This window comes from Chinchilla lanigera, unplaced genomic scaffold (genome assembly GCF_000276665.1).
Source record: "Chinchilla lanigera isolate Chin_1 unplaced genomic scaffold, ChiLan1.0 scaffold00047, whole genome shotgun sequence".
Classification (NCBI taxonomy): Eukaryota; Metazoa; Chordata; class Mammalia; order Rodentia; family Chinchillidae; genus Chinchilla; species Chinchilla lanigera.
In genome coordinates this window covers 11,030,296-11,057,056 of record NW_004955448.1, presented here as the reverse complement: position 1 = coordinate 11,057,056, position 26,761 = coordinate 11,030,296, and the positions used below count along the sequence as shown (strand labels likewise).

At 35.5% G+C, this 26,761-nt stretch overlaps 1 protein-coding gene across 1 annotated transcript in view; it reads left to right on the top strand.

Moving 5' to 3' along the window:
* Kpna4 (karyopherin alpha 4 (importin alpha 3)) overlaps positions 1-26,761 on the top strand; it is a gene marked incomplete in the record, with an annotated part of 68,959 nt that overhangs the window by 36,997 nt on the left and 5,201 nt on the right. Inside the window, 14 exon segments of the mRNA XM_013518601.1 lie at positions 1,366-1,410; positions 2,262-2,351; positions 2,455-2,484; positions 2,576-2,628; positions 3,195-3,290; positions 3,967-4,052; positions 7,178-7,264; positions 9,848-10,017; positions 10,106-10,150; positions 13,585-13,716; positions 16,335-16,463; positions 18,310-18,414; positions 23,875-23,946; positions 25,441-25,603. Of these exon segments, the coding sequence (XP_013374055.1) occupies positions 1,366-1,410; positions 2,262-2,351; positions 2,455-2,484; positions 2,576-2,628; positions 3,195-3,290; positions 3,967-4,052; positions 7,178-7,264; positions 9,848-10,017; positions 10,106-10,150; positions 13,585-13,716; positions 16,335-16,463; positions 18,310-18,414; positions 23,875-23,946; positions 25,441-25,603 (1,303 nt within the window).

Genomic DNA, 26,761 nt, shown 5'->3' with positions numbered 1-26,761 from the left:
GAGATATGCAGAAATACCATTTATGGTCATCATTACTTTGAAATTACTGTTATTAGACCCACTGCTAGATCACGTTTAATGCAATAATGAAGATCCACCTATCTTACAATTTGATATTTCATATTTATATATTTTCATAATTATCAATATAATTCATTTCCTTGATAATGTTATGTATATTTTCTATATTTAAACACTAAAAAAACCCACTATCTGAGCAGATAATCATTAATTTCACCAGCTAGCACAGGTGTCTGTGGCACACAACCTTAAAAGTTCCTGTGCAGATGACGCTGGCTCCCGTGTTGAGGGTTAGCCTGCGGAAGAAGGAAGGTGGACAGCAGGAGCAAGAGGGGCACGCGCTGGGAGGGCCTCTCAGTAACTTAGAGAGAATGGCGAGCTGGACGGAGTAGAAAGTGATATGTGGTGGGTTTGGGTTATGTTTTCAGGGTTGAACTAATGGTATTTGCTAAGAGAGTGAATATATGAGAAGAGAAGAGATGAAGGATGGCTCCAAGGTTTTGGATCTGTGCTCATGGAAAGGTAGATCTGTCGTTTGCTGAGACTGCGGTAGTGTGTTTGTTAAAGATCAAACAGTTCAATTTTGGATAAGTTTGAGATGCTTATTACATATCTAAGTACTGCTTTGTGACTTGGTGTTTTCACTTACTATGTCTTGATATATACAATGATTAGAATGAAGTGGACTTGTACATACAAACAGCTTGACCTTATTTTTGAATATTTGAATATTTTACAGTGAAAATTTATCCGTATTATATGCATTTAAAAATTAAAAAAAAGATAAATAAGAGAATGGGCACAGTATGTGATAGTACAGTTACTTGGTCACTAGGAAGATGCAAGATCTGAAAATACTACTGTGGAAAATCAAAAGTCTATATTAACCAAAGTAGGATGAAGAATCATAGAAATGCAATACTATTTACTTTTAAAGAAAGAGACTAGGTGGACAGGAAGACTCTCCCCCTCCCCTTGGCGGTTGAATTTACTAGCCTATAACATATATTAACTCCTTAAAAAGCCATGGATTCACATGAGGAACGACGTTATGGACTCTTCAGTTCTATGTACCTGCATATGTTTTTTATAAACCTTATGTTATAGTTTTTTTAAAATTATACATCTAGTGTTACGGGTATAATAATTTCAAAGACACAATATTTTTAATATAAATATGAGCTGAAGGCAGACAATCACCTATATAGTGTGATAATATCTTTATTATGAGAATATATATGTGACCAGAAGAAAAATTAGAAATATGCATTAAAATGTTATGGTTGGGGTTTCTTTAGATGCTGATTGATATAGTTAAAAAGTTTATTTTTTACTCTTTTGTAGACTATGAGAAGACAGCGAAATGAAGTGGTAGTTGAATTAAGGAAGGTGAGTTCGGTTAATGTTGGTATTTCCAGGCATAATTTTAACAACATAATGACATGTGTAGAAGATATCACTGTCTACTAAATGTACTTACTGAATATATATAGTTAAGCTTGTTTTCAGTCTCGAGCACTCAGTATTCCTTTTTCTTTGAAAGAAGAACATTTTTACTGAACTTTAAAAGCTATTGAATGGGCAAGATACAACTTACCCACTATCTAAGAATAGATATATACAACCTAGCAGATATTTTTGTAAATATATTTTATAAGAGTAGGGGATAGTTATACTAAGTAGTTCTGCTATTAATGAACAGTAATTATTCCTTGCAAAGAACTTGTTACTTGACAGTTTCACCAACTTTTCAAGTATTAAAGTAGACAATAGTTGAGAATGTTCTTGTAAAACATTTCGGAAAATTCAAACATTTTCAGTGAAATTCAAAGGACGCTTGATTTTTGTGAGGCATTGTTGATTTTTGTTTAATTTTGAACTGCCCAGATTTTGCTCTGACTTTGCTTTTAGGTGATAAAAGAGAAGTTCCCAGATGATATATAAAGTGATGCAGTACTTTTAAGTAAATACCTATGGTTTGTTTTGGCTTAAACTATACACTGTCTTTTTTACTCCAGCATTTTGTTTTGTATACTTCACGTTTCATTGGAATGTAACATTTGTGGTTTGGGACTCAAATTAGTGTCAGTTATGTGTTGAATTCCCAGTTTTATTTAAGTGCTTATATTTGAGTATTACTTTTAAAGGGGACTTCATATTTTATTTATGTAGGTGCGTAACCTTTATATGACTGTTCAGTTTTTAAAAACAAACTGAAATTCTTTGACTTTTTTTTAAAGAATAAAAGAGATGAACATCTCTTAAAGAGAAGGAATGTACCACATGAAGATATCTGTGAAGACTCTGATATAGATGGTGATTATAGAGTGGTAAGTTATTGTTATTCTGGTAATTTAAAACTACCAATGAAAGATTTCACATAAATATACCATCTGACTTTTAACTTAGTTTTCTCTGTAATTTTTTTCTCAGCAAAATACCTCTCTAGAAGCTATTGTTCAAGTAAGTTGAGTTTTTTAACGCTCCTCAAATTTCCTGGACCAAACAACTAATTATTATGTATCTACATCATAAGCTGTTTTTTTTTTTATAGAATGCTTCAAGTGATAACCAAGGAATTCAATTAAGTGCAGTTCAAGCTGCTAGGTAAGTTAAATTTGGAGGACACGTTTAAACTTTTTGGATTACATAGTTTGTATTTTGAGTTTTATGGTATAGTAATTCTGCCAATCAAATTTAACTTTGATGGCAAACAATTGGGAAATCAAAGACTGAGTTTATTCAAAAAATTGTTCTCTCCGTTTTTTAAATATAGCAAATTGTGTACTCTAAGCTCACAAAGGTTTGATGTGAAAGTGATGATTTTAAATACACTGAAGCAATCACATACCTAACACATAAAAACGTTAGGGAAAAGTTGATTTTATAAGTTAGTGCTGTAGAGTAATAAAAAAGCATTATTTATAAAATTTTACCTGTTACTACCTTTTACAAGGTTATTATAAAACTCAAATTCACTAGGTATGGTGTTACAATCCTATAATCTCAGCACTCAGGAGGCTGAGGCAGAAGGATCCCTAGTTCAAGGCTAGCCTGAACTACATAGCAAGTTCAAGGAGGGCCTGAGCTATATAATGAGACCCTGTCTCAAAATTTGAATTTAATTATAATAGTATATGCCGTTAAATTTCACAAGAGTATATATCTTACAGGAAACTTTTGTCCAGTGATCGAAATCCACCAATTGATGACTTAATAAAATCTGGAATATTGCCTATTTTAGTCCATTGTCTTGAAAGAGATGACAAGTAAGTAGTTTTTAATTTTACTTATTTATTTTTAATTTAGAATGTGTTCTTTGGAGAAGGCACAATTTTCTAGTAGTAAGATTGATTCTTAAAGAAAGGAAAGGGCTGAGGAGTGGAATTAAAAAGTCATAGTGAAAAGCAGTGGAAAGTGTGCTAAGACCAAGAAATAAAGGGTGTGCCAGAGAAGAACTTGAGAATGATATATTTAACATATAACAGCTAGAGGTGGTGCACACACTTGTAATCCAGGCACTCGGGAGGCTGAGACAGGAGGATCACCACCAGTTTGAGGCCAGCCTGGACTACATAGTGAATTCAAGGCTAACCTGAACTGCGTAGCGAGACCCTGTCTCAAAAAAAAAAAACTTAATAATAATGTATAAACTTTGGAAGTTGTCAAGAACTAGCTTGACTAAATAGGTTCTTGTCCAGAAACCGTTTGAAATATGAAAAATCTTAATAAAAAGATGTTTTTAAAAATAAAGACATATTAGGTTTTTAGGTTGAATAGACTTTGTGTTTGGTCCCCTTCCCTTTTTTTTTAACTCCTAATGGTGGATGGATAGATACCTTTTAGAACACGACATTTAATACATGCTAGAGGGAGAAATGATTGGTAGGTATTTGGACCATTGTAAAAAATCTCTATTGTTGAAAATAATTTGTTATTTTGTAGTCCTTCTTTACAGTTTGAAGCTGCCTGGGCTTTGACAAACATTGCCTCTGGAACCTCTGAACAAACTCAAGCAGTGGTTCAATCTAGTAAGTTGGTTATTAACGAACAGTATTGTGATTTTTTTTTTTTTTAAGTCAGTAAAAAATAAGCAATTATTCTAAAACAGTATAACTATATTATAAAATAACAGCTACCCAGTAGAATGTAGAGTTCTTGAAGTAGCTAATTTAAGTATATTATTTAAACATCTTGTTCTGGTGACTGACCTTTTCTATTTTGAAAAATTCATTTGATTATAATCTAAAACTGAGAACATTTCCTAATTATAATGGCAGATTACATTATTGCGTTTCATTTTATTTATAGGACATCAGTAGAAATAACAGGAGTTGTACCTGTTTGCTATACTACTTCTCAGTCCTTCCTAATGAAATTTCTATCATAACATTTAAGGAAATCTGTAAACTAGTGCTATTGAAAGAATGGGTTGAAAGGTTTTTTTTCTTGTTACTGTAATAAGATTGTTGCTTTTTTTTTTTTTTGGTTTTTCTCCGGTACCGGGAACCAAACTCACGACCTTGCGCTTGCCAGGCAGGCGCTTTTGCCGCTGAGCTAAATCCCCAGCCCCTGTTGCTTTTTTTTGTTTCATATTAACTTGAGTGTATCATTGTCTTGAATACTATTTCATTCTTCCACCAAAGAAATTAGTAATTTTAAGGAAAGTACTTTAAAAATCTTTTTAAAATGTAAGCAGTGTATTGGCATAAACTTGTTAAAATCACAAGAACTAAATTACTTCCTGATTGGGAGGAGTGACAGAAATTTTACCCAGTTAATAAGCATTTTTTATGTATATATATTTTTTGTTTTGTTTTGTTTTGTTTTGTTTTTCCGGTACTGGGAATCGAACTCACGACCTCGTGCTTGCCAGGCAAGCACTGTGCCACTGAGCTAAATCCCCAGCGCCCAACATTTTATATTTCAATGTGTATTCTAATATTGCTTAGTAACAAAAAATACCTCAACTACCTAACAGTTTACCCCAAGCGCCACTTGGGTAGCACGTTTGTTTGCACACTGATTGTCCCCAGCGCTGTTCAGGTGTCATTTCAACCAGTTGATTGCTTGCATGAGATACACTATATGTCCATTTGTTTATATCAACTATTTTTTGGAAAAACAAAACAAAACAAAACAATTTTTTGCACACTTTTTATTTAGAATGTTGTATTCGCTTTTTTTTTTGGTACTGGGACTCGAACCCATGTATTTGCCTTTGATGTTTGTTTCTAGTGAAATCTGATAATAAGTTCTGGTTATTTTCTTTCACTAATTTGTGTCGATTTTATTTGTGAGAAATAACCTATAATTTTGTGCTGCAGTCTATAAAAACTCTTACTGTAAGTACATTAGGTATAATCCTTACACTTCTTCAGAACCCAGTGGTACTTTTCTACAATACAGACGGACATGTCTGGGACTCTTAAGACAGAGGGAAGGAAGTGCCAAAAGATGGGGAAGAGAAAAAACTGGGACAGGGAGAGATGTCAGCCTGTCAGAGGGGAAGAGTCTGTGTTAAGAAATGGAGAGACAAAAACAGTCTCCTTATTGTCAGCTGTTCATAATACAGAAATGATAGAGCTTGAAAGAAGCAATGAAACCTTAACGATTCGAAATTCAGCTGGGCATGCTGGCACACGCCTGTAATCCCGGCACTTGGGAGACTGAGGCAGGATCGCCATGAGTTTGAGGCCAGCTTGGGCCACCAAGTGAGTTTAAGGCCTGGCTGAACTACATAGCAAGACCCTGCCTCAAAAAAAAAAAACTTCAAATTTAAAAAGCAGTCAATGATCATAATAATTCTATGGGTAGTGTTGACAGAGTTGACTGATATCTTAAGCTATCCTATAATCAAAAAGTGAGGAAAAAAATAAAATATGCACCTTCAGGACCATATAATATGGACCTCATTTGTTATTCAAAACAAGTGAATTCAAAAAATTATTTGCAACTTAGATTAGGTCTGATAGACCAAATAGTTGAAAAATTTAGGTTACTGACATGCCAACCAGGATGTCCACCATCGATGTGTGTACCATTACATTTAGTGGGTAGCTTTTATTGAAATGATACCATCCATAGGAAAAAAGGAAAAACTCACACAACAGTGCAAATGTCCTGTTGAGACACAGGCAGTAATGCCAAAAGAATTCAGAAAGAGACCAGATACGACTATCCAGATTATAACGTTGCATTTTGTGTGGAATGTTTTAAGATACACCATCCACAGGAAAATTATTGAATAAATTTGATAAAATTGTGGTTTTTACATTTCCTGTTACATTTCATAAAAATTAACAAAAGATGTGCAATTGTGGTCGTCCTATATTTAAATAATCGGGCTACTAAATGGTTAAACTCTACTAAAAGTGTTTTAGTCTTGGGTTCAGGTGTGCTTTGTGTGTGTGTATTTTGGTTTTGTTTTGTGTAGTAAACCATTAAGTCACTTATGGTTACATGGTGATGGCTTATTCTGTCTCATTCTTTGCTGTGTTACGTGATCCTTAAAGATCAGAAAGAGACTTAAAATGTATGACTGTTAGTCTGTCTTGAATACCAAAAATAATAAAATGAATTACATTTTACATAATTGAGCTTCACCAACATACACTTAAATAGGAAGAGTCATTTGTTTAGTGAATTGTTAATCTGTGCAGATACAGACCTGTATTTTCCATCCTTGTTAAGCAACAGAAAACATATTTTAATTCAAAAAAGTTTCATATGATCCAGGAATCACTGGCCTGCCTACCCATATGGTGTTAATTTAAATTTTCCTACTCAAAAGTTATTTAAAAAGTTGGACTTTTTCCCTCAAAACTTGAGGATAATACTTTATAAGGAATTCAAATTAGAATTAAGTTGAAGCTAGGGGCATAGTTCGGTGGTAGTGAATGTGCTTAGGCACAAAGCCTGGGGTTCAGTCTCCAGTACACACCTCCCCCCCACTGGAATTAAGTCCAGGTTTAATTGTGAAAGAAATTTTGCCTAATTTGACATTCGTCTCTATGTCATTTTGGTAATAATGTGCTGGTCCAAATTCTTCTCACACTGCTACCCTAATAATCATTTAATGAGGATATACTTGCATTATTTTTTGATAGGCCTCAGCAATTTTGATTCGTTACGTGTTAACATGTTCTTCCTTCAGATGCTGTGCCACTTTTCCTGAGGCTTCTCCATTCACCCCATCAGAATGTCTGTGAGCAAGCCGTGTGGGCACTGGGAAATATCATAGGTTTGTATAAGACTTGTAACCCAGAAGTTGTTATAATCTTATATTGGGTAATAAAAATAACTGCTAGTAGTCCAAAAGGAAAGTTTGTCTTCAGTACTAGTTTTTGTGATGTAACTTACAGAAATTTTAACAATGTAACTATATAAGTATAAAGCAATAATAAATAAAAAGGACATTTTTGTTGCTTAAGATACCATTATATCTTTTTTAAAAGTCTTAATTACTTGAAGAATTATGAAATATGTGTATGATTTAGATCTGCTGTATTATGCTGGAGTCCATTTTATTTCTCAGCTTTCTCCATCAGAGAAAAAAGAAAAAAGAGGAGGCAAAACTTAAACCAACAATTTTACCCCATAACAGCAGTTCTGAGAAGAACCCAAAGTGAAAATTTTTGTTTTACAGACTTTTGAACATTACAATTTATTAATGTATACAATTAGTAATATTTTCTATTTGTGAATTGACAGGAAGTATCTGTAGCCTATTTATCATCTAAATAGTGTCACAATTACCATATCTTACAGATTTTCTCTGAAAGAATAAAGAGTTCTTACAGGTCAAGGATTTGTGGGATTTTCTGGTTTTTTTGAGATAGGGTCTCACTATGTAGTTTCAGGCTGGCCTTAATATCATTATGTAGCCCAGACTGGCCTTGAAATCACGGCGATCCCTCCTGCTTCAGCCTCTCGAGTGCTAGGGTTACAGGTGTGTGCTACCGTGCCTGGCAAGGATTTGTTTTTGAACAAGAGGCAAACTTAAGGTAAACACATATTCAAACGGGAAAAACTCTGCGATCACTGAGATAGCTGATAGAGTTTAGAGGACCTACCTACTAAGGGTAGGGTAAAATTGTAGTGTTTTTTCTAGAGGTCTGATTTGGTAAGGGAGAAGTTTTGTTTAGTTGTGTTTCCTGTTTTGCAGATTGAATCCAGGACCTTCACACTGAACAATATCCCCAGCCCCTTTTACCTCTTTTTAAAAGTTTTTACCCAATATATTATGACTGGATGACAGTTTAATTTGTATAATACCCTTCTTTTCCCCTTTTGACAGTTTTTTTCATATTATATGACAGTTTTTTGGCTTTGTTTTGGTTTCTTCACTACTGGGACTCAAACCCAGGACCTTCACAATGAGGGACATCCCCTTCCCTTTTTTATCTTGTATTGTGAAACAAAGTTTCTCTAAATGGCTAAGCGGCCCAGATTGGGCTTGAATTTGCCGTCCTCCCTGCCTTGGCCTCCCAGATTACTGGGACAGGCATGCATCTTGTACCTTGCTTCCCATAGATTCTTACATAGAAATACTTAGTATTGGGGTTGATTACTTCTTTATTACCCTTCAACTAGAGCAGCATGGAACATGGGACGATTACGAGTTTTGATAGGAAGATTTCTCTATAAGCTCTTTCTGGCTATTAAGATGCGCTAATAGGAGTTGCATTATGTATCCTGAGGCTCTCACTCCTTTGCTTATATACCAGGTTTTAGAATTAACTCAAATGTGTGGATGCAAAAACACTAAGCATCTTACCCTCAGATATTGTAGTACAAGGGAAAGTGTTTTCATTTATGGTAGTGGTTCAGCATGGCTTCATACTAGAAATTACACTGACACTGCAGACATAAAAATTAAATTTGATGGGTGTCTATACCAGTGGTCCTCAAACTTTAGTATGTTGTCACAGTTATGTGGAGAGCTAACACACAGTACTGGCCCCAGAGTTTTCTGCTTTAATAAATCTGAGTTAAGCCCAAAAATCACATTAGAAACCACTGTTCTGGTAATACTTAGTTGCTCCTCTTTTTTTCTGAATGTATAAAGTAATTTATAGTTCATACTCTGGCATTCTCTTAAGACCGTAAGTAAAATTCTGGATGTATTTTTTTAGCAGTATTTTGACATTTTTTAATCATATGACAGTTTGTTAAAAATAGTACTAACAGTTCTTCAGTTGTGGTACTCTTTTAAATTTAAAAATGCTTGGTTAGTTTCTGTAATCAAACCAGTGTAGGTAACATCTTAGATACTTAATACAGTGTTACTCTAGTACAAATTGGAAAAAAAGTATTTAACATTTCTAGGCCAATATGACTTAATTTTTTTGTACAGTGCCTACTTAGCCACAAATTGCTTTGGGTTGTTTTTGTTTTTGTGTTTGGTTTTGGTGTTTTGAGACAAGGTCTCACTATATAGTTTAGGCTGTCCTTGAACTCAGTAGCAACCAACCCACACTAGCCTCGAACTCATAGTGATCCTCCTGCCTCAGCAACCCAAGTGCTAGGATTACAGGCATGCACCATCATGCCAAGTTTAGATAACTTCAGTACATTTCATAAGTAAGTTTATAAATGAAGCTGAAGATAAGAATGTTATGCGGAAGAATGCCTTAGCACCTAAGGTATTTCTCTTAGTTCAGAGACCTAGAATGTGAACTTAGTTGTTTGATTGCTAACCTTTAATGTAAAACTAGATATATAGTCTGGATCAAAAACCAGAAACAGCATAGTGTACCTGATTCTTTATATGTTCTGAAAGTGCTTATGTTGATCTGTTTTCTTAAACTGATCTTTTCTACAGGTGACGGACCCCAGTGTAGAGATTATGTCATAAGTCTTGGGGTTGTGAAACCATTACTTTCATTCATAAGTCCATCTATTCCTATAACGTTCTTAAGAAATGTTACTTGGGTTATGGTCAACTTATGTCGCCACAAAGACCCACCCCCACCAATGGAGACCATTCAGGAGGTAAATAAACTTTTCTAAAAAAGTAACATAGCTCACATTATATATATGTCTTTATGTATATTTTAAATCTATGCATTTTTCTCTTCAGATTCTTCCAGCCCTTTGTGTTTTAATCCATCACACAGATGTAAATGTAAGTAAATATTTCTTCTTGTATTTATATATATATATCCACATGTGTGTGCATGTATAGGGCTCCTTCTATGACACAGAGGAGAAAACACAATTTTAGTAAAGAAGTAAAGACTGTTACAAAGTTGCTGATTAATGATTCTGTCACTAGGGCTGGGGATTTAGCTCAGCGGCAAAGCGCCTGCCTGGCAAGCGCAAGGTCGTGAGTTCGGTTTCCGGTACCAGAGAAAAACCAAAAAAAAAAAAAAAAAAAAAGATTCTGTCACTAAAATCATGTCTTTGATTGTTGTTGAGTTTCTTTTGTTGTTGTTGAGGTTTTTGTGGCAGCTTATTTTGGCAGCCTGGCTGTTGAGACCACATAATCATGGTCTTGTTTTTCTGTATGAGATCAAGAAATATTTGGTTATATGTATGAAACTGTTTTCATATGCATATGCCAAACCATTTTTTTATTTCTCCAACTTGCATCTTTATTTAATATGGAGGCAGCTCTTAATTATACCTACAACATGGGGAAAAAATCAGTACTGACAAGATTTTAACATCACAAGTATATTTTGTTTACTCTTACTAACACAGATGACAAAGGGAAAAATAACTCAAGGAGTGTGAATGAAGTCTGAGTGTGAATGAAGGCAGAAAACTGCCTTGTCTGCTTATAAAAGCCAGAGTAGCCTTTGATGTGTTAGAAAAAAAAAGAACTAGGAATGTGGGCTAGGGCTGTATCTCAGTGGTAGACCTTTTGTCTAGCATGAGCAATGCATTCAATCCCAACACCATCAGGTAGATAGATAAGATAGATTAGATAGATTAGATAGATTAGATAGATAGATAAGGAAGGAAGAAAGAAAGAAAGAAAAGAAATGAAACTAGAAAGAAAGAAAGAAAGAAACAAAAAAGAAAAGAAAAAAATGAAACTAGAAGCCAGACATGGTGGTGCATACCTATAATCCCAGCACTGTGGGAGACGGAGGCAGAAGGATTGTAAGTTGTAACCCAGCCTAGGTAATTTAGTGACTTAGCAATGCTTGTCTCAGATTTTAAAAAATAATAGTAGTTCAATGCAAAAGCCTTGGCTTCAATCATAGTGCCTTGAGAGGGCAGGGGAGTGAGGAAAACGGGAAGTACATGGGTGAAGGAGAACACATGACTTAGTATATAGTAACAGTCAGCAGCTTATAAGGTTCTTTAAAAATAGTTTGACAGCCATGAGCAGTGTGCTGTAGTTTCAGTCATCAAAAAGGCTGAGGGTCTCTTGAGTCCAGGAGTTCGACATAGGAATACCCTGTTCTTTTAAAAAAAAAAAATTGGTATGGTCCTTAGTGTTTGAGGTGTAGTATGTTTCAGTAGTTTCTAGGCTGATAGTTCTGATGGAGTCTCCTTAAAGCGTATGTAGTTCCAGAGAATCTCGAATTTTAAGTATATATAAGTAGTTTTTGGTTTGGGCTCCTTTTATAGCAGAACTGTTTGATTAAGTTACAAATTTTAATATTTTATTTTTAAAAGATTTGCAGGAAGGATTAATCTCAAAGCTTATTTATCTACTGGCAAGTCAGACATCTTGGTTGACTATTCAAAATTGTGCTCTTTCTACCTGTTTATCCCTATCTAGAAGAGATTGTGACTCTATTTTTCTTGCCATTAATATAGCTTGAGGAATTTCTTAGACTGCATTATTCTTCTCAGTAACATTTTTAGTAAACAATATTGTTTACTAAATTATGTGTAAAATCTTAGATAAACACTAGTACCAAATTCTGAAATTAGGCCATCAAAGAAGTTCTAAAAAATTAATACTGTTCACAAAACATAAGTGAAATGCTATTACACTGTACTTAGAAAACTTGGCATAGAACATAAATTTTATCTGATACAAAAAGTACGAGAGAAATCTAGTTTGAGGTATAATTTGGGTCTGGGCTCGTTAATGACATATGTAGCAGTGGGCATTTTAAAGATGTCCAACTTTTCATGTACAGTCATACGTAAGTAATGCAGCGGTAGAACACTTGCTTAGCACGTGCGAGACCCTGAGTTCCATCCTTAGCACCACAAAAACAAAGCAACGAAAACCATAGTAATTTAATATTTCTTGCCTGTGTCAACAAATTTTAGCCTACTCAAATACTCCAGGAAAAGAATTGCGTTGGCAATTTGAAATTTAGTTGCTTTACATAATATTTCTATTTTGTGTGAAATCTTTTGTTTGACATCTTTTTACTTTAAAAATGTCTTTAGAGCCTTCTTGAATTTTTGAAAGAAGAGTGACAAAGTAGTATTTTGCTTTGATAGAGTCTGTGTTCCAGAAAGGCTTCAGAAGTAAAGTTCCAAGCACAGTTATTATTTCTGTGGGTTTCGTCAATAAGTATATTATTTAAGTGTAGCAGTATAAAAATTGTCATACTGCCTTTTGGCCATAACTTCTAATTAGGATTTAAATCAAAAGACCAAACATATGACCGCTGTGTACTATAAAATATAATTATTTAAAAATTATAGGCTATTTTGTAGTGAAAGTTACACAGGTGGCTTTTTTTTTTTTTTTATTTTGAGACAGGGTTCTCACTAAGTTGCCCAGGCTGGGCTTAAGCTTGTGATCCTCCTGCATCAGTCTTCCAGGGTGCTGGGATTACAATTATATGCCACCATATCTGGTTTGCCTCCAATTTTATTGTTTTTGGGGTTTTTTTTTTTTTTTTTTGGTGTTTTGGTTTTTTTTTGTCTTTTTTGTCTTTTTGAGACAGGGTCTCGCTATGCAGTTCAGGCTGGCCTCGAACTCGCAGCGATCCTCCTGCCTCAGCCTCCCAAGTGCTGGGATTACAGGCGTGCCCCACCATGCCCTCCTGCCTCCAATTTTATAAGGCAAGGCAAACTAGTTGAAGATGAAACTACTGTAAATAGTGATAACTGATTTACTGTTTTTAGGCATACTTGAGTAGTACTGATGAGAGCAGAGAATTCCTTGAATACAGTACAGATGTTGCAAACCACTGTGCGTGTGTATCTGTGTGGTCCTTCTAGCCACACACATTAGCCGTGATGTCCTTGGACCTGTTACACCTCAGCCTGAGCATCTGAGAAAGAAGGGTTTTCTTTTTTCCCTCCCATTTCATATGGAATGTAGTGTATGTAGCTTAGTGAGTAAAGATTGACTACCAATCTGGGATTAGAACCATAATTAATCAAAATTCCAGTAAATTGAGATAACAAAAGAAATGAAGAAAAAAGATAGTAAAGCAGTCTTTGATTGGTTGTGTGTTTTAAGAATTACTCGAGTGAAAGGGAACACAGAAAGGATTAAGATGTGTTACATACATGCACCAGCTGCCCACAATAAATGTAATTGTTATCTACTGTAAACATGTACATGGAAATCAAAGAAGCTCTGACATGAGGAAATACTCAGAGTGTTTGAATTTTCATTTTACTTACTAGATACTGGTAGATACGGTCTGGGCCTTGTCTTACCTTACGGATGCTGGCAATGAACAGATACAGATGGTAATAGACTCTGGCATAGTTCCTCATTTGGTTCCCCTACTCAGCCACCAGGAAGTTAAAGTACAGGTAAGTTTGTTCATAAAATGTTTTTCTTACCACTAGTTGCTTTTAGCGTGGCTTTCACATGATAATTTCAGTAGTTCAGAGTATACTGCTAGTATCATAACATGTCTGAGATGGAAATCCGTATTCTAAAAATGGGAAAAATGGTATACCACAGTTCAGTACGAACCTTTCTTTCCCAGCCAAGGAAGGGGGTGGGTTGGCACATGGAGAGTATTGATTTCTGTGTAGATCACGTAATTCAGTACAGTAGTATGGGTGACATCTGCAGTGAGTGTTGACCCTTTTTTTTCATTTGTAATTCTCTCTGCCCACAGTCCCCCCAGCTATCCTTTTTTCACTCATCCAGCACTTAACACTTAGCTTTACTGGTCTTGAGATAAAGGCTTTGTACTAAAATATACTGGGAAATTGTTTCAATTATGTAAATTTTTTTCTAATTTTATTATTTTTTTAATCCTATATAAAATATTCCACATAGTATTTACTAGTAATATTTATAAGAGTAATACTTCAATAATATTTACAATATATGTAATGGAGCTTCATCTAATAAAAGCCAAAAAGGTGAAAATTTCACACAAATGTAAAAGGTACTATCACATTACAGTGATACAAGAAGATGCAGCAAGCTCTTCTTACCTTTCTAAGGTAGTGTATGTTAACCGATAATGGCTTAGAGTTTATAAAGTAAAATAAAAGCATAAGGAAAAGTGTTAACCTAAATCACTATTTTGCAATGCTATCTGGTTGTCAGAATCCGTTGTGGAACTTAAAGAAAATTAAAAAAAAATTTTTTTGCTCAACCTCTATAAAGATTCTGTGTTGTAGTGAAACCCAGGTATTTCCTAGAAACTTGAAGTTTAAAAAACTCCTCAGGGCTAGCATGGTGATACACACCTGTAACCCCAGCACTGTGGGAGGTTGTGGCAGGAGGACTACAAGCTGGATCCCAGTCTGGGAAACTGGGTGAGCCTCTAAGGGCTGAGGGTGCAGCTCAGTGCGAAGGCCCTAGGTTCAATCCCCATTGCCACTGAACAGACAAAATTTCCCAGGTGCTATGGAATTAAAACTTCAGAGTAAGCACTCAGCTAAATTCAGAAAGAATTAATTAATGGGACAGTTTGTCATTTAGAGGTATTTGTGGCTGACTGTAAACATGTTGCTCTATGTTTAAGTTTGTTTGTTTGTTTTTAGTTTTTTTTCCAGTACCGGGAATCGAACTCACGACCTTGCGTTTGTATTGAATTTGCATTTCTTAAGTTTAATACTTAAGTCTTGGTGTGAGGTTTGGGGTGATTTTTGTTTTGCTTTGAGAGTGCATCTTCAGGTTTAATACTGGACTTGGAATTAGGGCTTGAGAAAATAGGGCTGAGAATTTTTCTTAGGTAAGGCTCAAAGAAACTTAATGTATTATAGAATTATAATAGTCAGCAAGCAATTCCATTTTCTATGTATATACACAAGAGAACTGAAAACGTGTCAGCACAAAAAGTTGTACATAAATGTTCATAGAAGCCTTATTCAGAATATCCAAAAAGTAGAAACAATACAAATGTCCATCACCTAATGAATGGTTACATAAAATGATACAACCATGTAATAGGGTAGTGTTTGACCATGGAGAGAAATGAAGTACTGTACTGATGTATAACATGAACTTGGGCTGGGGATTTAGCTCAGCGGCACAGCGCCTGCCTGGCAAGCGCAACGTCATGAGTTCGATTTCCGGTACTAGAAAAAAAAAAAGTTAAACATGAACTTGTTTCTGTTCTATAGAATGTCTAGGGTACATAAATTCATAAATACAGGTGTAGTGGTTGCCAAAGACTTGGGGTGAGGACAGGGAAGGTTACAGCTAATGGATGCATGTATTCTTTTGGAGATGATGAAAATGTTCTGGAATTAGATACTGATAATAGTGGTACAGCTTTGATTATACAATAAATATGGAATTTACTGTAAAAATGATTTTTTTGGAAACACCTGGGTTGTCTTATACAATGCAAAATTAGAAAAGCTTTAGCTTAGCGGAAAATTGCTCAATGCAACTATAGAAAAATAATTAAAATTTTATCATAGTGAAACCTCATGTTAAGCAGATTTCTATTTTTTTAAAATAAATCAAATGTACTATCTTATTTTCTTTATGGCACTACTTGCTGTCTTTCATTATCCTTCTTGGTTTATTGACTGTCTTCTCTAATTTAAACTATGTCAAGCTTAATTCCTGTAATCCCTGTAACCAACACATCTACTCTGGAGGTTAGGCCAGGAGGATCACAAGTTCTAGACCAGCTTGGGCAATTTAGCAAGACCCTGTTTCAAAATAAAGGATTGAGCGTGTAGCTTAGTGGTAGAGCCTTACCTAGTATGTGCAAGACACTGGGTTCAATCCACACCACCACAAATAACAAAAGCTACTTTATAAGATCTACAATTTGTATCTTATACCTCTGTTCCTAAATGAATGTCTGGCACAACAATGTAAGTGCTCCAAGAGGATAGATTTGTTGGAAAAAGTGCATGAATGGGTATATCTATCTTTAGTAAGTACCCAATATAGCTTTTTTAATGAGTACTTCACACTGAACGTCTCATTAAATCTCTTTACATTTCAGACTGCTGCACTTCGTGCTGTGGGCAACATCGTTACCGGAACTGATGAGCAAACACAAGTAGTTCTGAACTGTGATGCGCTTTCACACTTCCCAGCACTCCTGACGCATCCCAAAGAGAAAATTAATAAAGTAAGTGTTTGTAAAGTCAGGGCCCCAGAAATGTCTGTAAAGAGACAAAGAAAATATTTCACTCTTTGTACAAAGATTGGTGTGTGATTTTTCCATATATAAAACAAAGCAACTACAGAGCGCTTTATTTTTATTTGGCATTGCTGGCAATCGAAGCCAGTACTTCATGCATTCTATACATGATACATTACTGAGCTTCATCCTCACCAGTGCAGTGCGTTTTTGGCTCTTTTGGAAGTGATGAAATAGAGATACTTGGGTGTTGAATGTTGAGTGACTGGAAATTTTAATAATACGTTAAGTAATTCTTCTAGTTGAATATTTTATAGTTAGTTAATAGAGCCTGTGTGTGTGTGTGTGTGTGTGCTTGTGGCTATGGAAAGGGAGCACTGAATGGTGATGCTGATATTGGAGTGCATCTGAGGCTGTTGTAGAAAAACATGGGTTGTTGATTACAACATTGCCTGTGATTATAACCCAAGAACAGCTCACCTAACTAGCCTAGCACCCTAAAATCTCTAACAGGTTCATTAAGCGTGGTCCTGTGATCTGATCCAAAAGAGCCTAGTATATACTAGCCAGTACCAATATTTTTTAAGAGTAAAACTTGTTTTTATCAGTGTTAGAAATAGAGAAAATGTTACCCTTTAGTAAACTGGTAAATTCTAATAGTACCATGCATGGCATGTTAGGGAGATACTATGTCTTGTTTCTATGCAGTCATTAACTTAGAAACTTTTGAAATACTTGGGACTACCATCATCATCTTGGAAAACATGTAGCACTATTGTGATGCAAAGGATAGTATTAAAAGATGATTAAGATAGACCAATAAAGCAGTTAAGCACCGGTTCCACTTTAGCTCTTGAGAGAAATAATGCAGTGAAATACGTACGCATACTAGCCAGGCACAGCAGTGGCGCACACATGTAATTGCAGCTGCTCAGAGGAAAAGGAAGGAGAATTACAAGTACAAGGTCAGCCTGGGCAACACAGCAAGAGCTCATGTCGAAACAAAATACAATTACACTAAAATAAGTCACGATTACACTTCGATGTCTCTGTTGTCTTAATAATTGAGTCCTACTTTGGCTATGCTTCCTAACTGGGGTGGAATATAGAGAATAAAGTCCTATATGTGACAAAGGGCAGTGAATCTCATTTACAGTAGTTTTGAGGATCTGTATTTGTATCGTAGCTCATCAGTTCCTCAGTATTTGTTCAGCCAAGATGCTTTGAGTTTGGAACATTTGCCTTTAAAAATTCTTTTAGGAAGGAATACACACACACACACACACACACACATACACACACGATATAGTTAAGATAATCATACTACTAATTTCTATTTATTGAAAGGAACAGTTAGTGTTTGTATTGTTTGATCAGTCTTGCATGCCTATATCTGGTAGTCTGAGCAACTACTTTAAAACTAGCAATATGCAATATAATAGCCACCGTTAATTTCCTATCATCTTGCTTTGAAATTGTGTATCTTTTTAGTTATTCTCTTTAAAATAAAAAAAGGGGCTGGGGATTTAGCTCAGCGGCACAGCACCTGCCTGGCAAGCACAAGGTCGTGAGTTCGATTCCCAGTACCGGAAAAAATAAAATAAAATAAAACTTTAAATAAAAATTCTTTCAGAAGGATTAGTTCATTGTGATTTGAATTAGGAACAGTAGCGATTCATCCCCAAAAATACAGAACGAGTACATAAGAATTGAGATTTTTTTTAGGGAACTCAGTAATAAAAATTATTTGGACAATGTAGTGAATGCTGTTTTTCTTAACATAGATACAGATTGACTTTTTGATGAGAAATATTGAAAGGCTCTTATTCTACAGGAAGCAGTGTGGTTCCTATCTAACATCACTGCAGGAAATCAGCAGCAGGTTCAAGCCGTAATTGATGCCAATCTTGTACCGATGATAATACATCTTTTGGATAAGGTAAGAAAAACATCTTGTATGTATCTGAGGAAAGGAAAAGGGACTGACATATTATGTGTATATAAGTTTTCTGTTTATTTAGTTAGAACCTATACAAGATATATTTCTTCTTGGAAATTCCTGGGCCTTCTATATTACTCCTTTATCAAACATGCTGCTATTCTGGAAGTTACTGAGAACTCATGACTAATAATAAATGCTTGCACATTTTTCTAAGCAGTTCACAAAATTACTCATGTAATATAAACCTCTAAGGTTAAGGGTTATCTCAACTTGACTGATAAAGAAACTGATAAGGCAAATAAATTACCTAACATCAAATAGCAAGTAAAGTATGCTATTAAAATTGTATAAGAATTTACAATCAATCATAGCATGAGAATTTCTCCTGAATGCTTGTCTATAATTTAAAAAAGCAATATCTCTGTGTCTCTTCTGGTCTTCCATATTTTCTATAAATTGATAGATGAAATTCACTGTTCTAAGCAAGAATACTTCAGGTGCTGCTCCCTACTGCCTACTGAGTCACATTAAGAGACATACAGTACACTGTTTATCATGCATCCATTATGTGGTCTTAGATATTATCAACTTACAATTATAAAGTTATCCATCAGTCTTTCATCTAATGGTTTTTAGGTAATCATTGATGATCTTTGCCTGGATCCCTTATTTTACTAGGAGTTGCAAAATAATGACTTTATGTGTCATTCTTTGTGTACTGGTCATGATTCTTTAGTGAAGAGCTTTTCTTTATGAGCTGTTGCTTACTACCAAATATAGTTCATGTAAGAAAGGCAAGACAGGTGCTATGGGAGAGTGAGGCGGAGTTTCAAATTCAAGCACATCCTGGTAAACTTACAGACTTAGCAAGACTCTGCTTCAAAGTAAAATATTTACAGAAAGGCTAGGGCTATAGTTCGGTATGAAGGCCTGGGTAAAATCCCCAGTACTGCACAAGGAAGAGGAGTGGGAAGGAGGGGCAAGATAAATACTTCTTTCCCTTTATCTGTTACTTTTTCAGTCTCTGTGATGTGGTTTCCTAACAACCTCAAAGGAAAACCAGAGTGAATTTTTTAGTGTCATCAGGGAAAATTGAGTTTTTAATACGTTTTTCACGCTCCATTCCATTTTAATATCCTTTCACATTAAAATTGTCCCTGACCATTGGGAATTTCTTAAAGTTTGTAAAAATTTTTTTATATTACCCTTGATATTTTTTCAGAGCTTCCCACCTTTTTAAAATGACATGATTACCATGATTACCTTGTATACAGTATTTTCAGACCCAGCCCTAGAATTAATTGTTACTCCAGGGTTTGATTCCTTTTTGTAGGGAATAGTGTTAAAGGATCATAGTTCAGGTGAAAAAAATGATCATTGTTACAAGATTGTCATTGTTTCTAGGCCTGAGTAAACTAAATAAATAATGTTTCTGTAGAACATGAAAGATAAATAATGAGTTCATGAACATGAGTATTCATAAGAAATGAATTGTGAATGAAAGAAAACCATTAAAAATTACAGGATACTTACAATAACAGAATTATCTTACATATTACTTTTAAATATATCACTTACAAAATACCCTAACGAACAAAATAAAACCTACTGATTTTCAGCCTAAGAGATGCAAATATAAATATTGTATATTTTAAATATCTAAATACACATAAATTATTATACAAAATAATGAGACCACATTGCTACTAATGTGACTAACAAATACACTTTTTAAGATTTCTTTAAGGGCATTTTTTCTTTCTTTTTTTTCTTTATCTTGATATACGTATCCAATGAAAGACATTTTCGAAAATGTGTCACTTAAAACTAATTCTGTGTGTTAAGTCACCAACTAGACACATAGGTAATTTCTTTCTTTTTATTTGAGGGAATGACTTTGGTTTCTTTTAATTTTTGTTAGATTATGTACCTTGTTTTCAAGACACATTACATGACGATCTGATTTCAATTTTGCCCATTCTCCCTATTTCTTTGTCTACTTTACAGACAATTATTTTATTAGTTTGTGTTTTAGCCTTCTATTTTTTTAAATACAAGCAAATCTATCTGTAAATGCTTATTTCTACTCTTTCTTAAACAGAAAACAGTGTACTGTGTATATTTTTTAACATATCCTTGGAGTTCACTCCCATAGCAATAAGTAACGTAACTTTGTTATTCCAGTCCTGTTTTTACCTCTTTTGTCCTAGTCTGATATTACTGCACTGAATGGATGCACTGTAATTAGTCATCCTACTACAGGTGACACTTGAGATGTTCTGGTAGTTTGCTGTTGCTGTTAAAAATAGTAGTGCTTTAAAAAATAGCTTATGTTTTTTTCCAGGTTATATTTAGGATTCTTAGATCTACAGATAAACATGTGTAAATTTTACTGTTTAGTGCCGGTTCCCCACTGAAGGATTATACTCTTTTGTACTTCTGCCTGCTTTACTGACAAGTACTTGGATTTTCTCAGTCTGATAAATATGAAAGGGTATCTCACTCCTGTTTTGAAGTATTTCTCTTATATGTATTGTTTCTTAATATGACATTTTTCCAGATTGCTAGTCTTTTCAATTTTTAGTAGCTGCTTATTTTACTTAGTTGATGTATTAGTCTATTATGTTTGTATTACTGAGAATTTTAGTTGCCTTTGTTTTTTGACTGTTGTAACCATATATAGAAAGGTATAGTATTACTTTTTTAAAAACTGTTTTCTTGGTAAATTTTCAAAGATGAGGTCACTAAATCATACACAAACACACACACACCTTCTAGAATTATTTTTAATTGAGTTCAGTGGCACACATATGTAATCCCAGCTACTCAGGAGGCTGAAGCAAGAAGAGTTTGAGTTCAAGGCCAGCCTTTGCAAGTTAGACCCTGTCTCCAAAAATAATAAAAACTGAACAAAACAAAAAAAGAATAGTAAAAAAAAACCCAGAGTGTTGAAAAATAAGAGTTGTATTATGTGCGTAATTTACCAGAAACACCAATAATTTTCCCAGCGTAATCACCAAAAAGTTATAAAATGTGCCTATTTTACCCGAAACAGTAATTTCATACTGAACTCACCATTCAAGTTGACACCTTTGGCTTGCAGGAGGGAGGATGAAATGGAAGGTGATTATTGTTTGGAAAGAGAGTCCCCTTCCATGAGAACATGAGGAACCTGGCTCTCTGGTGTCGTTTCTCCTTGGGAGAGTCTGTAGCTCACTAGGACCCGCTTCTGGCTCACTAAGTCTCACCCTTTTCAGAACTAAAAACTGGTCTAAGGTTGTCTATTTCTGTCTTGTCTTTAACACTGTGCTGTAGTGTGACATGACATTGTCATGAAGCTAGTGAATGCACTGATGGGCTTTTTCTCCATCTGGGTGGGTCTTCTCTACAGATGTTTGTAGCTCTGTCCATTTTTTCAGGATTTCCTTTATTTCAGAAGACCTTTGCTGCACTGATTTTTGATACTCCTCCTCCTCTTCAAAAAGCTATTCTGTGTTGCTCAGCCAGAAGTTGAGTTCCTCTTTAGACAGTTCTGAGTTTCCTCCACCAGTTCCTCAACATCACCACTAACTGCAAGCCTGTGGATTCTGCTGTAGTGACAGTGTCATCAACCACAGGGTCAATTGAAGAGTCAGGCTTCTCTACACAGCCTTCAGAATCTCTCCTGTATAATTTCAGGCCATACTCTCTCCCACGAAGATCTCAGTGTCCTTATAGAGACATTGGCCTAGGATTTCTCAGGCCCACACAGAAAAAGATGTTGTAATGTTCCTTCCAGAACTCTTTAATCTTATCTGAGACCATCTGGAAGCACTGCAGGAACAGTTCCTTGATATATAGCTTCTCAAAGTTAGCTACAACCTGGTGGCCCATAGGCTGCAGTAGAGGAGTTGTATTAGGTGGGAGAAACTTGACAGAGCCATGAGAATTCTTCAGCCTGTTCTTCCAAATCTCATGGGTGGGCTGGAGCACTGATGAGATACGAGGAGGACAGCCTTGAGTGGTAAACCTTTGTCCTCGGGATACTTCCTAGCAGTAGGGCAGAAATCCTCCCTGATCCTCTCAAGAAAAAGTATTGTACTCTTGTTACCCAGGCTTTTGAGTGAGATCTCTGTATGGCTCCTAGTCTATTCTTCATGACTGTGTTTTCTGAATACTCTAGGGATCTCAGAGTAATAAGCCAAGAGAGGTTTTATCTTGAGGTTACCACTTTCATTGGAATATAGCAATAAAGTTATCCTATCCTTCATAGGATTGTGGCCTGGCATTTTCTTTATTCCTGGGTAACTTACGTTTCATCACAGTTGAAAACTTGATGAGCGCAAAAGCCATTTCTCTGTATCAGTGTTTCAAAGTAGTGGTAGTGTATGTCATTTTCAGCTGCCCTTTTATCAGCACTGGCTGCTTCACCATGCCTAATTACACTTGCTTTAAAATTGTGAAACCACCCTTTACTAGCAGGAAATGTTTCACCATTATCATTTGTTAATGGATTACCTTTTATTCTGCATTTATAGCACTAGCTTCTTCACAAATTACAGGTGCAGGCTATAACCTGCTATCTGCCTTTTGTTTATCCACACTAGTAATGGTCTTTTTACCTTGACTGACACTGTTGATCATGACTTGCTATCTGAGTAACACCTTTGGCAGCACTAGCTTCCTTATAAAAACATTTTCTCTGTAAGAGTGTTGAGATGCTGGATTTCGACACGCTGTACATATTAGCGAGATCGTTCACACAAACGCCACTCTCATATTTCTCCACAGTTTCCTTCTTTTTCATTGTGATTTCTTTCTTTACCTTCCCTTCCTTCGTTTCTTTTTCTAGCTTTTTGGGGACTGTTTTGATAGCTATCTCTGTAGTGATTATATAAAGCACTGACCAAAATGATGGCTACAAACATGCACATCTGCGCTCAGGTGGACGCTTTTCTGGCATTGTGAGTCTTTTCTTACAACCACACAAGTGGCTGGCACTTAGGAGTAACTTAAGAGTTTGGTTGTAAGTTAAACCTAAAATTCCAGTTGTAACCCATATTGTTCCTGTGTGGGGCTGGGCATAACTTGGGTGAAGGTGTCCACTGTAATTTGTTTAAATACTTACTTTAAAATATTTTAATGTGCACTTGTAGTGAAATTATGGAGTTTGCCAAATTTTTCTTTACTAATTTTATTTCATTTTATTGTCAATTTCATTTAATCCAATATTATTTAACAGTAATATCGAGTCTTTCTGGGAGACTTCACAAAAAGGAGTTTATATTTGTTTAGTATAGACTGGGTATAGTTCAAGGTTTATTTTAAGTAAAAATTAAATATGTGTGGAAAAGTTAGAAGGAAAACTGGGGAAGTAAAGAGTTAAAAAATCATCTCAGAATATATTTTTTGCAGTTTATCTTGCTGTACTGCAATTAGAAGTCTTTTGCTCTGTTTTGTTTGTTTTATTTTTTGCAGGGGGATTTTGGCACTCAGAAAGAAGCTGCTTGGGCCATAAGTAACTTAACAATTAGTGGAAGGAAAGATCAAGTAAGTTGAGCTTTTACTTCTCAAACTTGGTAAAGTTGACAGTACAGATAATCATGTATAGATTTAAATTAAATCATAATTTAAAATAATAATACCAAGATAACTTTCTGTAATTTTTTTTTTTAAACTGGGCACATCTCAGGGGTTCAAACATGCATGTGCTCTACCTATGTGCTGCATCTGCAGCCCCTGTTCTGTGAGGTATTTTTTTTTTTTCACATAGAACTATCAACTTAATTTTCTGTAGTCATGTTGTATAGAAGATAGGTGTCCTTTTTCTACCTTGTTTTAGTGCTAAGGATTGAACCGAAGACCTCACATATACCAAGCAAATAGTCTACTACTGAGCCATACCACCAGGCCCCCTTCAAGAATTTTCTAATCCATGATAAGGTTACAAAGCCTGTCAGGGTTGTGTTTTTATAGTTGTTTTAGTGGTATTCAGAAAGAACATATTTCTAAAGTTAATATGGCAAAAAGAAATTGCCTTACAGATTCCTTTAACATGAACTACAACAGAAACATTGCCAGGCACAGTGATAATTATGCCTGTAATCTCAACACCATGAAGCGGAGGAAGGAAGATCATAAATTCAAGTTCCACCTGGGCAACTTAGCACAAGAATCTGTCTTAAAATAAAAAACAGAAAGGGTTGGGGTGTAGCTCAGTGGTGAAGTGCCCCTTGACTCGCAGCACCCCCGCCAGTGCCATCAGTTCAGTCAGTCAGCAGCAGCAACAAAAGAAATGAGAAATTAAAGTCACCCAGACAGCTGGGAATAGGAGCTAGAATGAACATGAGATGCTTAGGGTATAAAATTTAAAGAGGCGTTCCCTCTCAGGGCCATACAGCTGGCAAAACTTCAGTAATGTGCTAAGTGGCGGAGCTTAGACCTTTTGACAGATAGGTAAAAAGTAGATTTGGAGCTTAGTGTCAGTTGAAAAGTATCACAAAAAAGCTGTGGACTAATAGTAAGCAATGACTTAATTTGAATATGAATACAGAACTGAAGTGAATGCATGGAAATAATAAAATATTTCAATGGTTAGAAAATACTGCAGTATGAAATCAGCAGAATAGTGAATTGAGAGGTGGGCAGGCATATTAGTGTGATAAAAGTTACAGCAAAGACTCAATAGATGCTGTCACCTTGAACCATCAGTTTTAAAAAATAGCCTGCTTCTTTACTAGTTTCATCATTTGTTAACAGTTAAGGGAAAAGGATCTTTGCAGGAAGTATTCCTTATGGTGAAGAAATGTTGAAGTTGAGTGATTCCTTCATTTTTCACTTTATTTTTCCCCTAAATTCTAGAAAAATTAATGTGCTATATTCAAATTAAAAGGAAGTTACATTGATAATGCAGTCTGCTGATATGCGAGAAATGAGGTCATGTTTCCATATACAAAATTTCAAAGTCAAAATTGTCCTGCTAAAATATTGTGATGCACAGAGTTGACCTACATTTCATTATTTCACGATGTTTTTGTTCTTCAGGTGGCCTATCTTATCCAGCAAAATGTTATCCCACCCTTCTGCAATTTGTTGACTGTAAAAGATGCACAAGTTGTGCAGGTAGTACTTGATGGACTAAGTAATATATTAAAAATGGCTGAAGATGAGGCAGAAACCATAGCCAATCTTATAGAAGAATGTGGAGGTAAGCTTACCAGCTATTATGCCACATTTTAATTTTCTTTTTAGTAACTACATTTATTTTCTGACAACTACAGCACTTGTGTAGTTTTCTGTCTTTGATAATCAGGTAATAGAATAAGTCATATTTCTATATGTGCAGTTTTGCCCAGCCTCTTGCATGTGCTTAGCCAGCTGGAATGCTGCCATGTATTAAACAGCTACTGTGCTAAGGCACTGGGAGACAGCAGTGAACAAAAGTCCTGCCCCTCCTGGCATGTAGTTTAGTCTTAAAGATAAATATGAGCTGATTGAATGTGCTGACTACCCTAATAGAAATACACAACAAAATGAGATACCTATTCCATCCTGGAAGAAGCAGAAAATGGCATCTGAGCTGGATTTTGACAGATGAATAAGGGTTATTAAAGTAAAAAGGGATGAAAGGGTTCCAGGCAGAGAGAATACCAGGAGCAAAGTCTGAGGTGAGATACAGCATTCAGCAAATTCTTAGTTCAGTGTTGCTGAATCAGGAAGGATGTGATAGAAACTGCTGAGATGAAGCTGGAGAAACAGCCAATAACCAGACCCCCGTGAAGTTTCTGTAGCACAGCAGATACTTCGTTCTGTGGGCCAGTAGTTACCAGATCTGTGTGCTGGAGCCAACCTGGAATAGGTGTTAATGTATAGGCAAAATGTGGGAGTCCCAGACATAGCTATTTAAGAGAATGTAAATGTTGTCCACTAAGATAAGTATAAAAGTAAAGATATTTTGGACAGAATTTGCCAAGTGGATGAAGGGAAAGATAACCAAAAGAGTGGACTCGAGTCAACTAAGTGGGAGAGTCAGGGGACTTGAAAACTAATGTAGAAGAAGTAGGTGTGCTTAAAGTTACTAAAGTGAGAAAAGGAACAGCAAAAGTGAGGTGGCGCTTCACGTTAGGAAGAAGAGATGGGGAATAGCATTAGGGAGTTAATTAAGAAGTGTATCCAGGGGGCTGGGGATTTAGCTCAGCGGCAAAGCGCCTGCCTGGCAAGCGCAAGGTCGTGAGTTCGGTTCCTGGTACCAGAGAAAAACCAAAAAAAAAAAAGAAAAACCAAAAAAAACAGGAAAACCAAAAAGATGTCAACTGCGCCCTACAGGAAAGGACAGCAAACAAAATAAGCATGCTATCCATGTGGT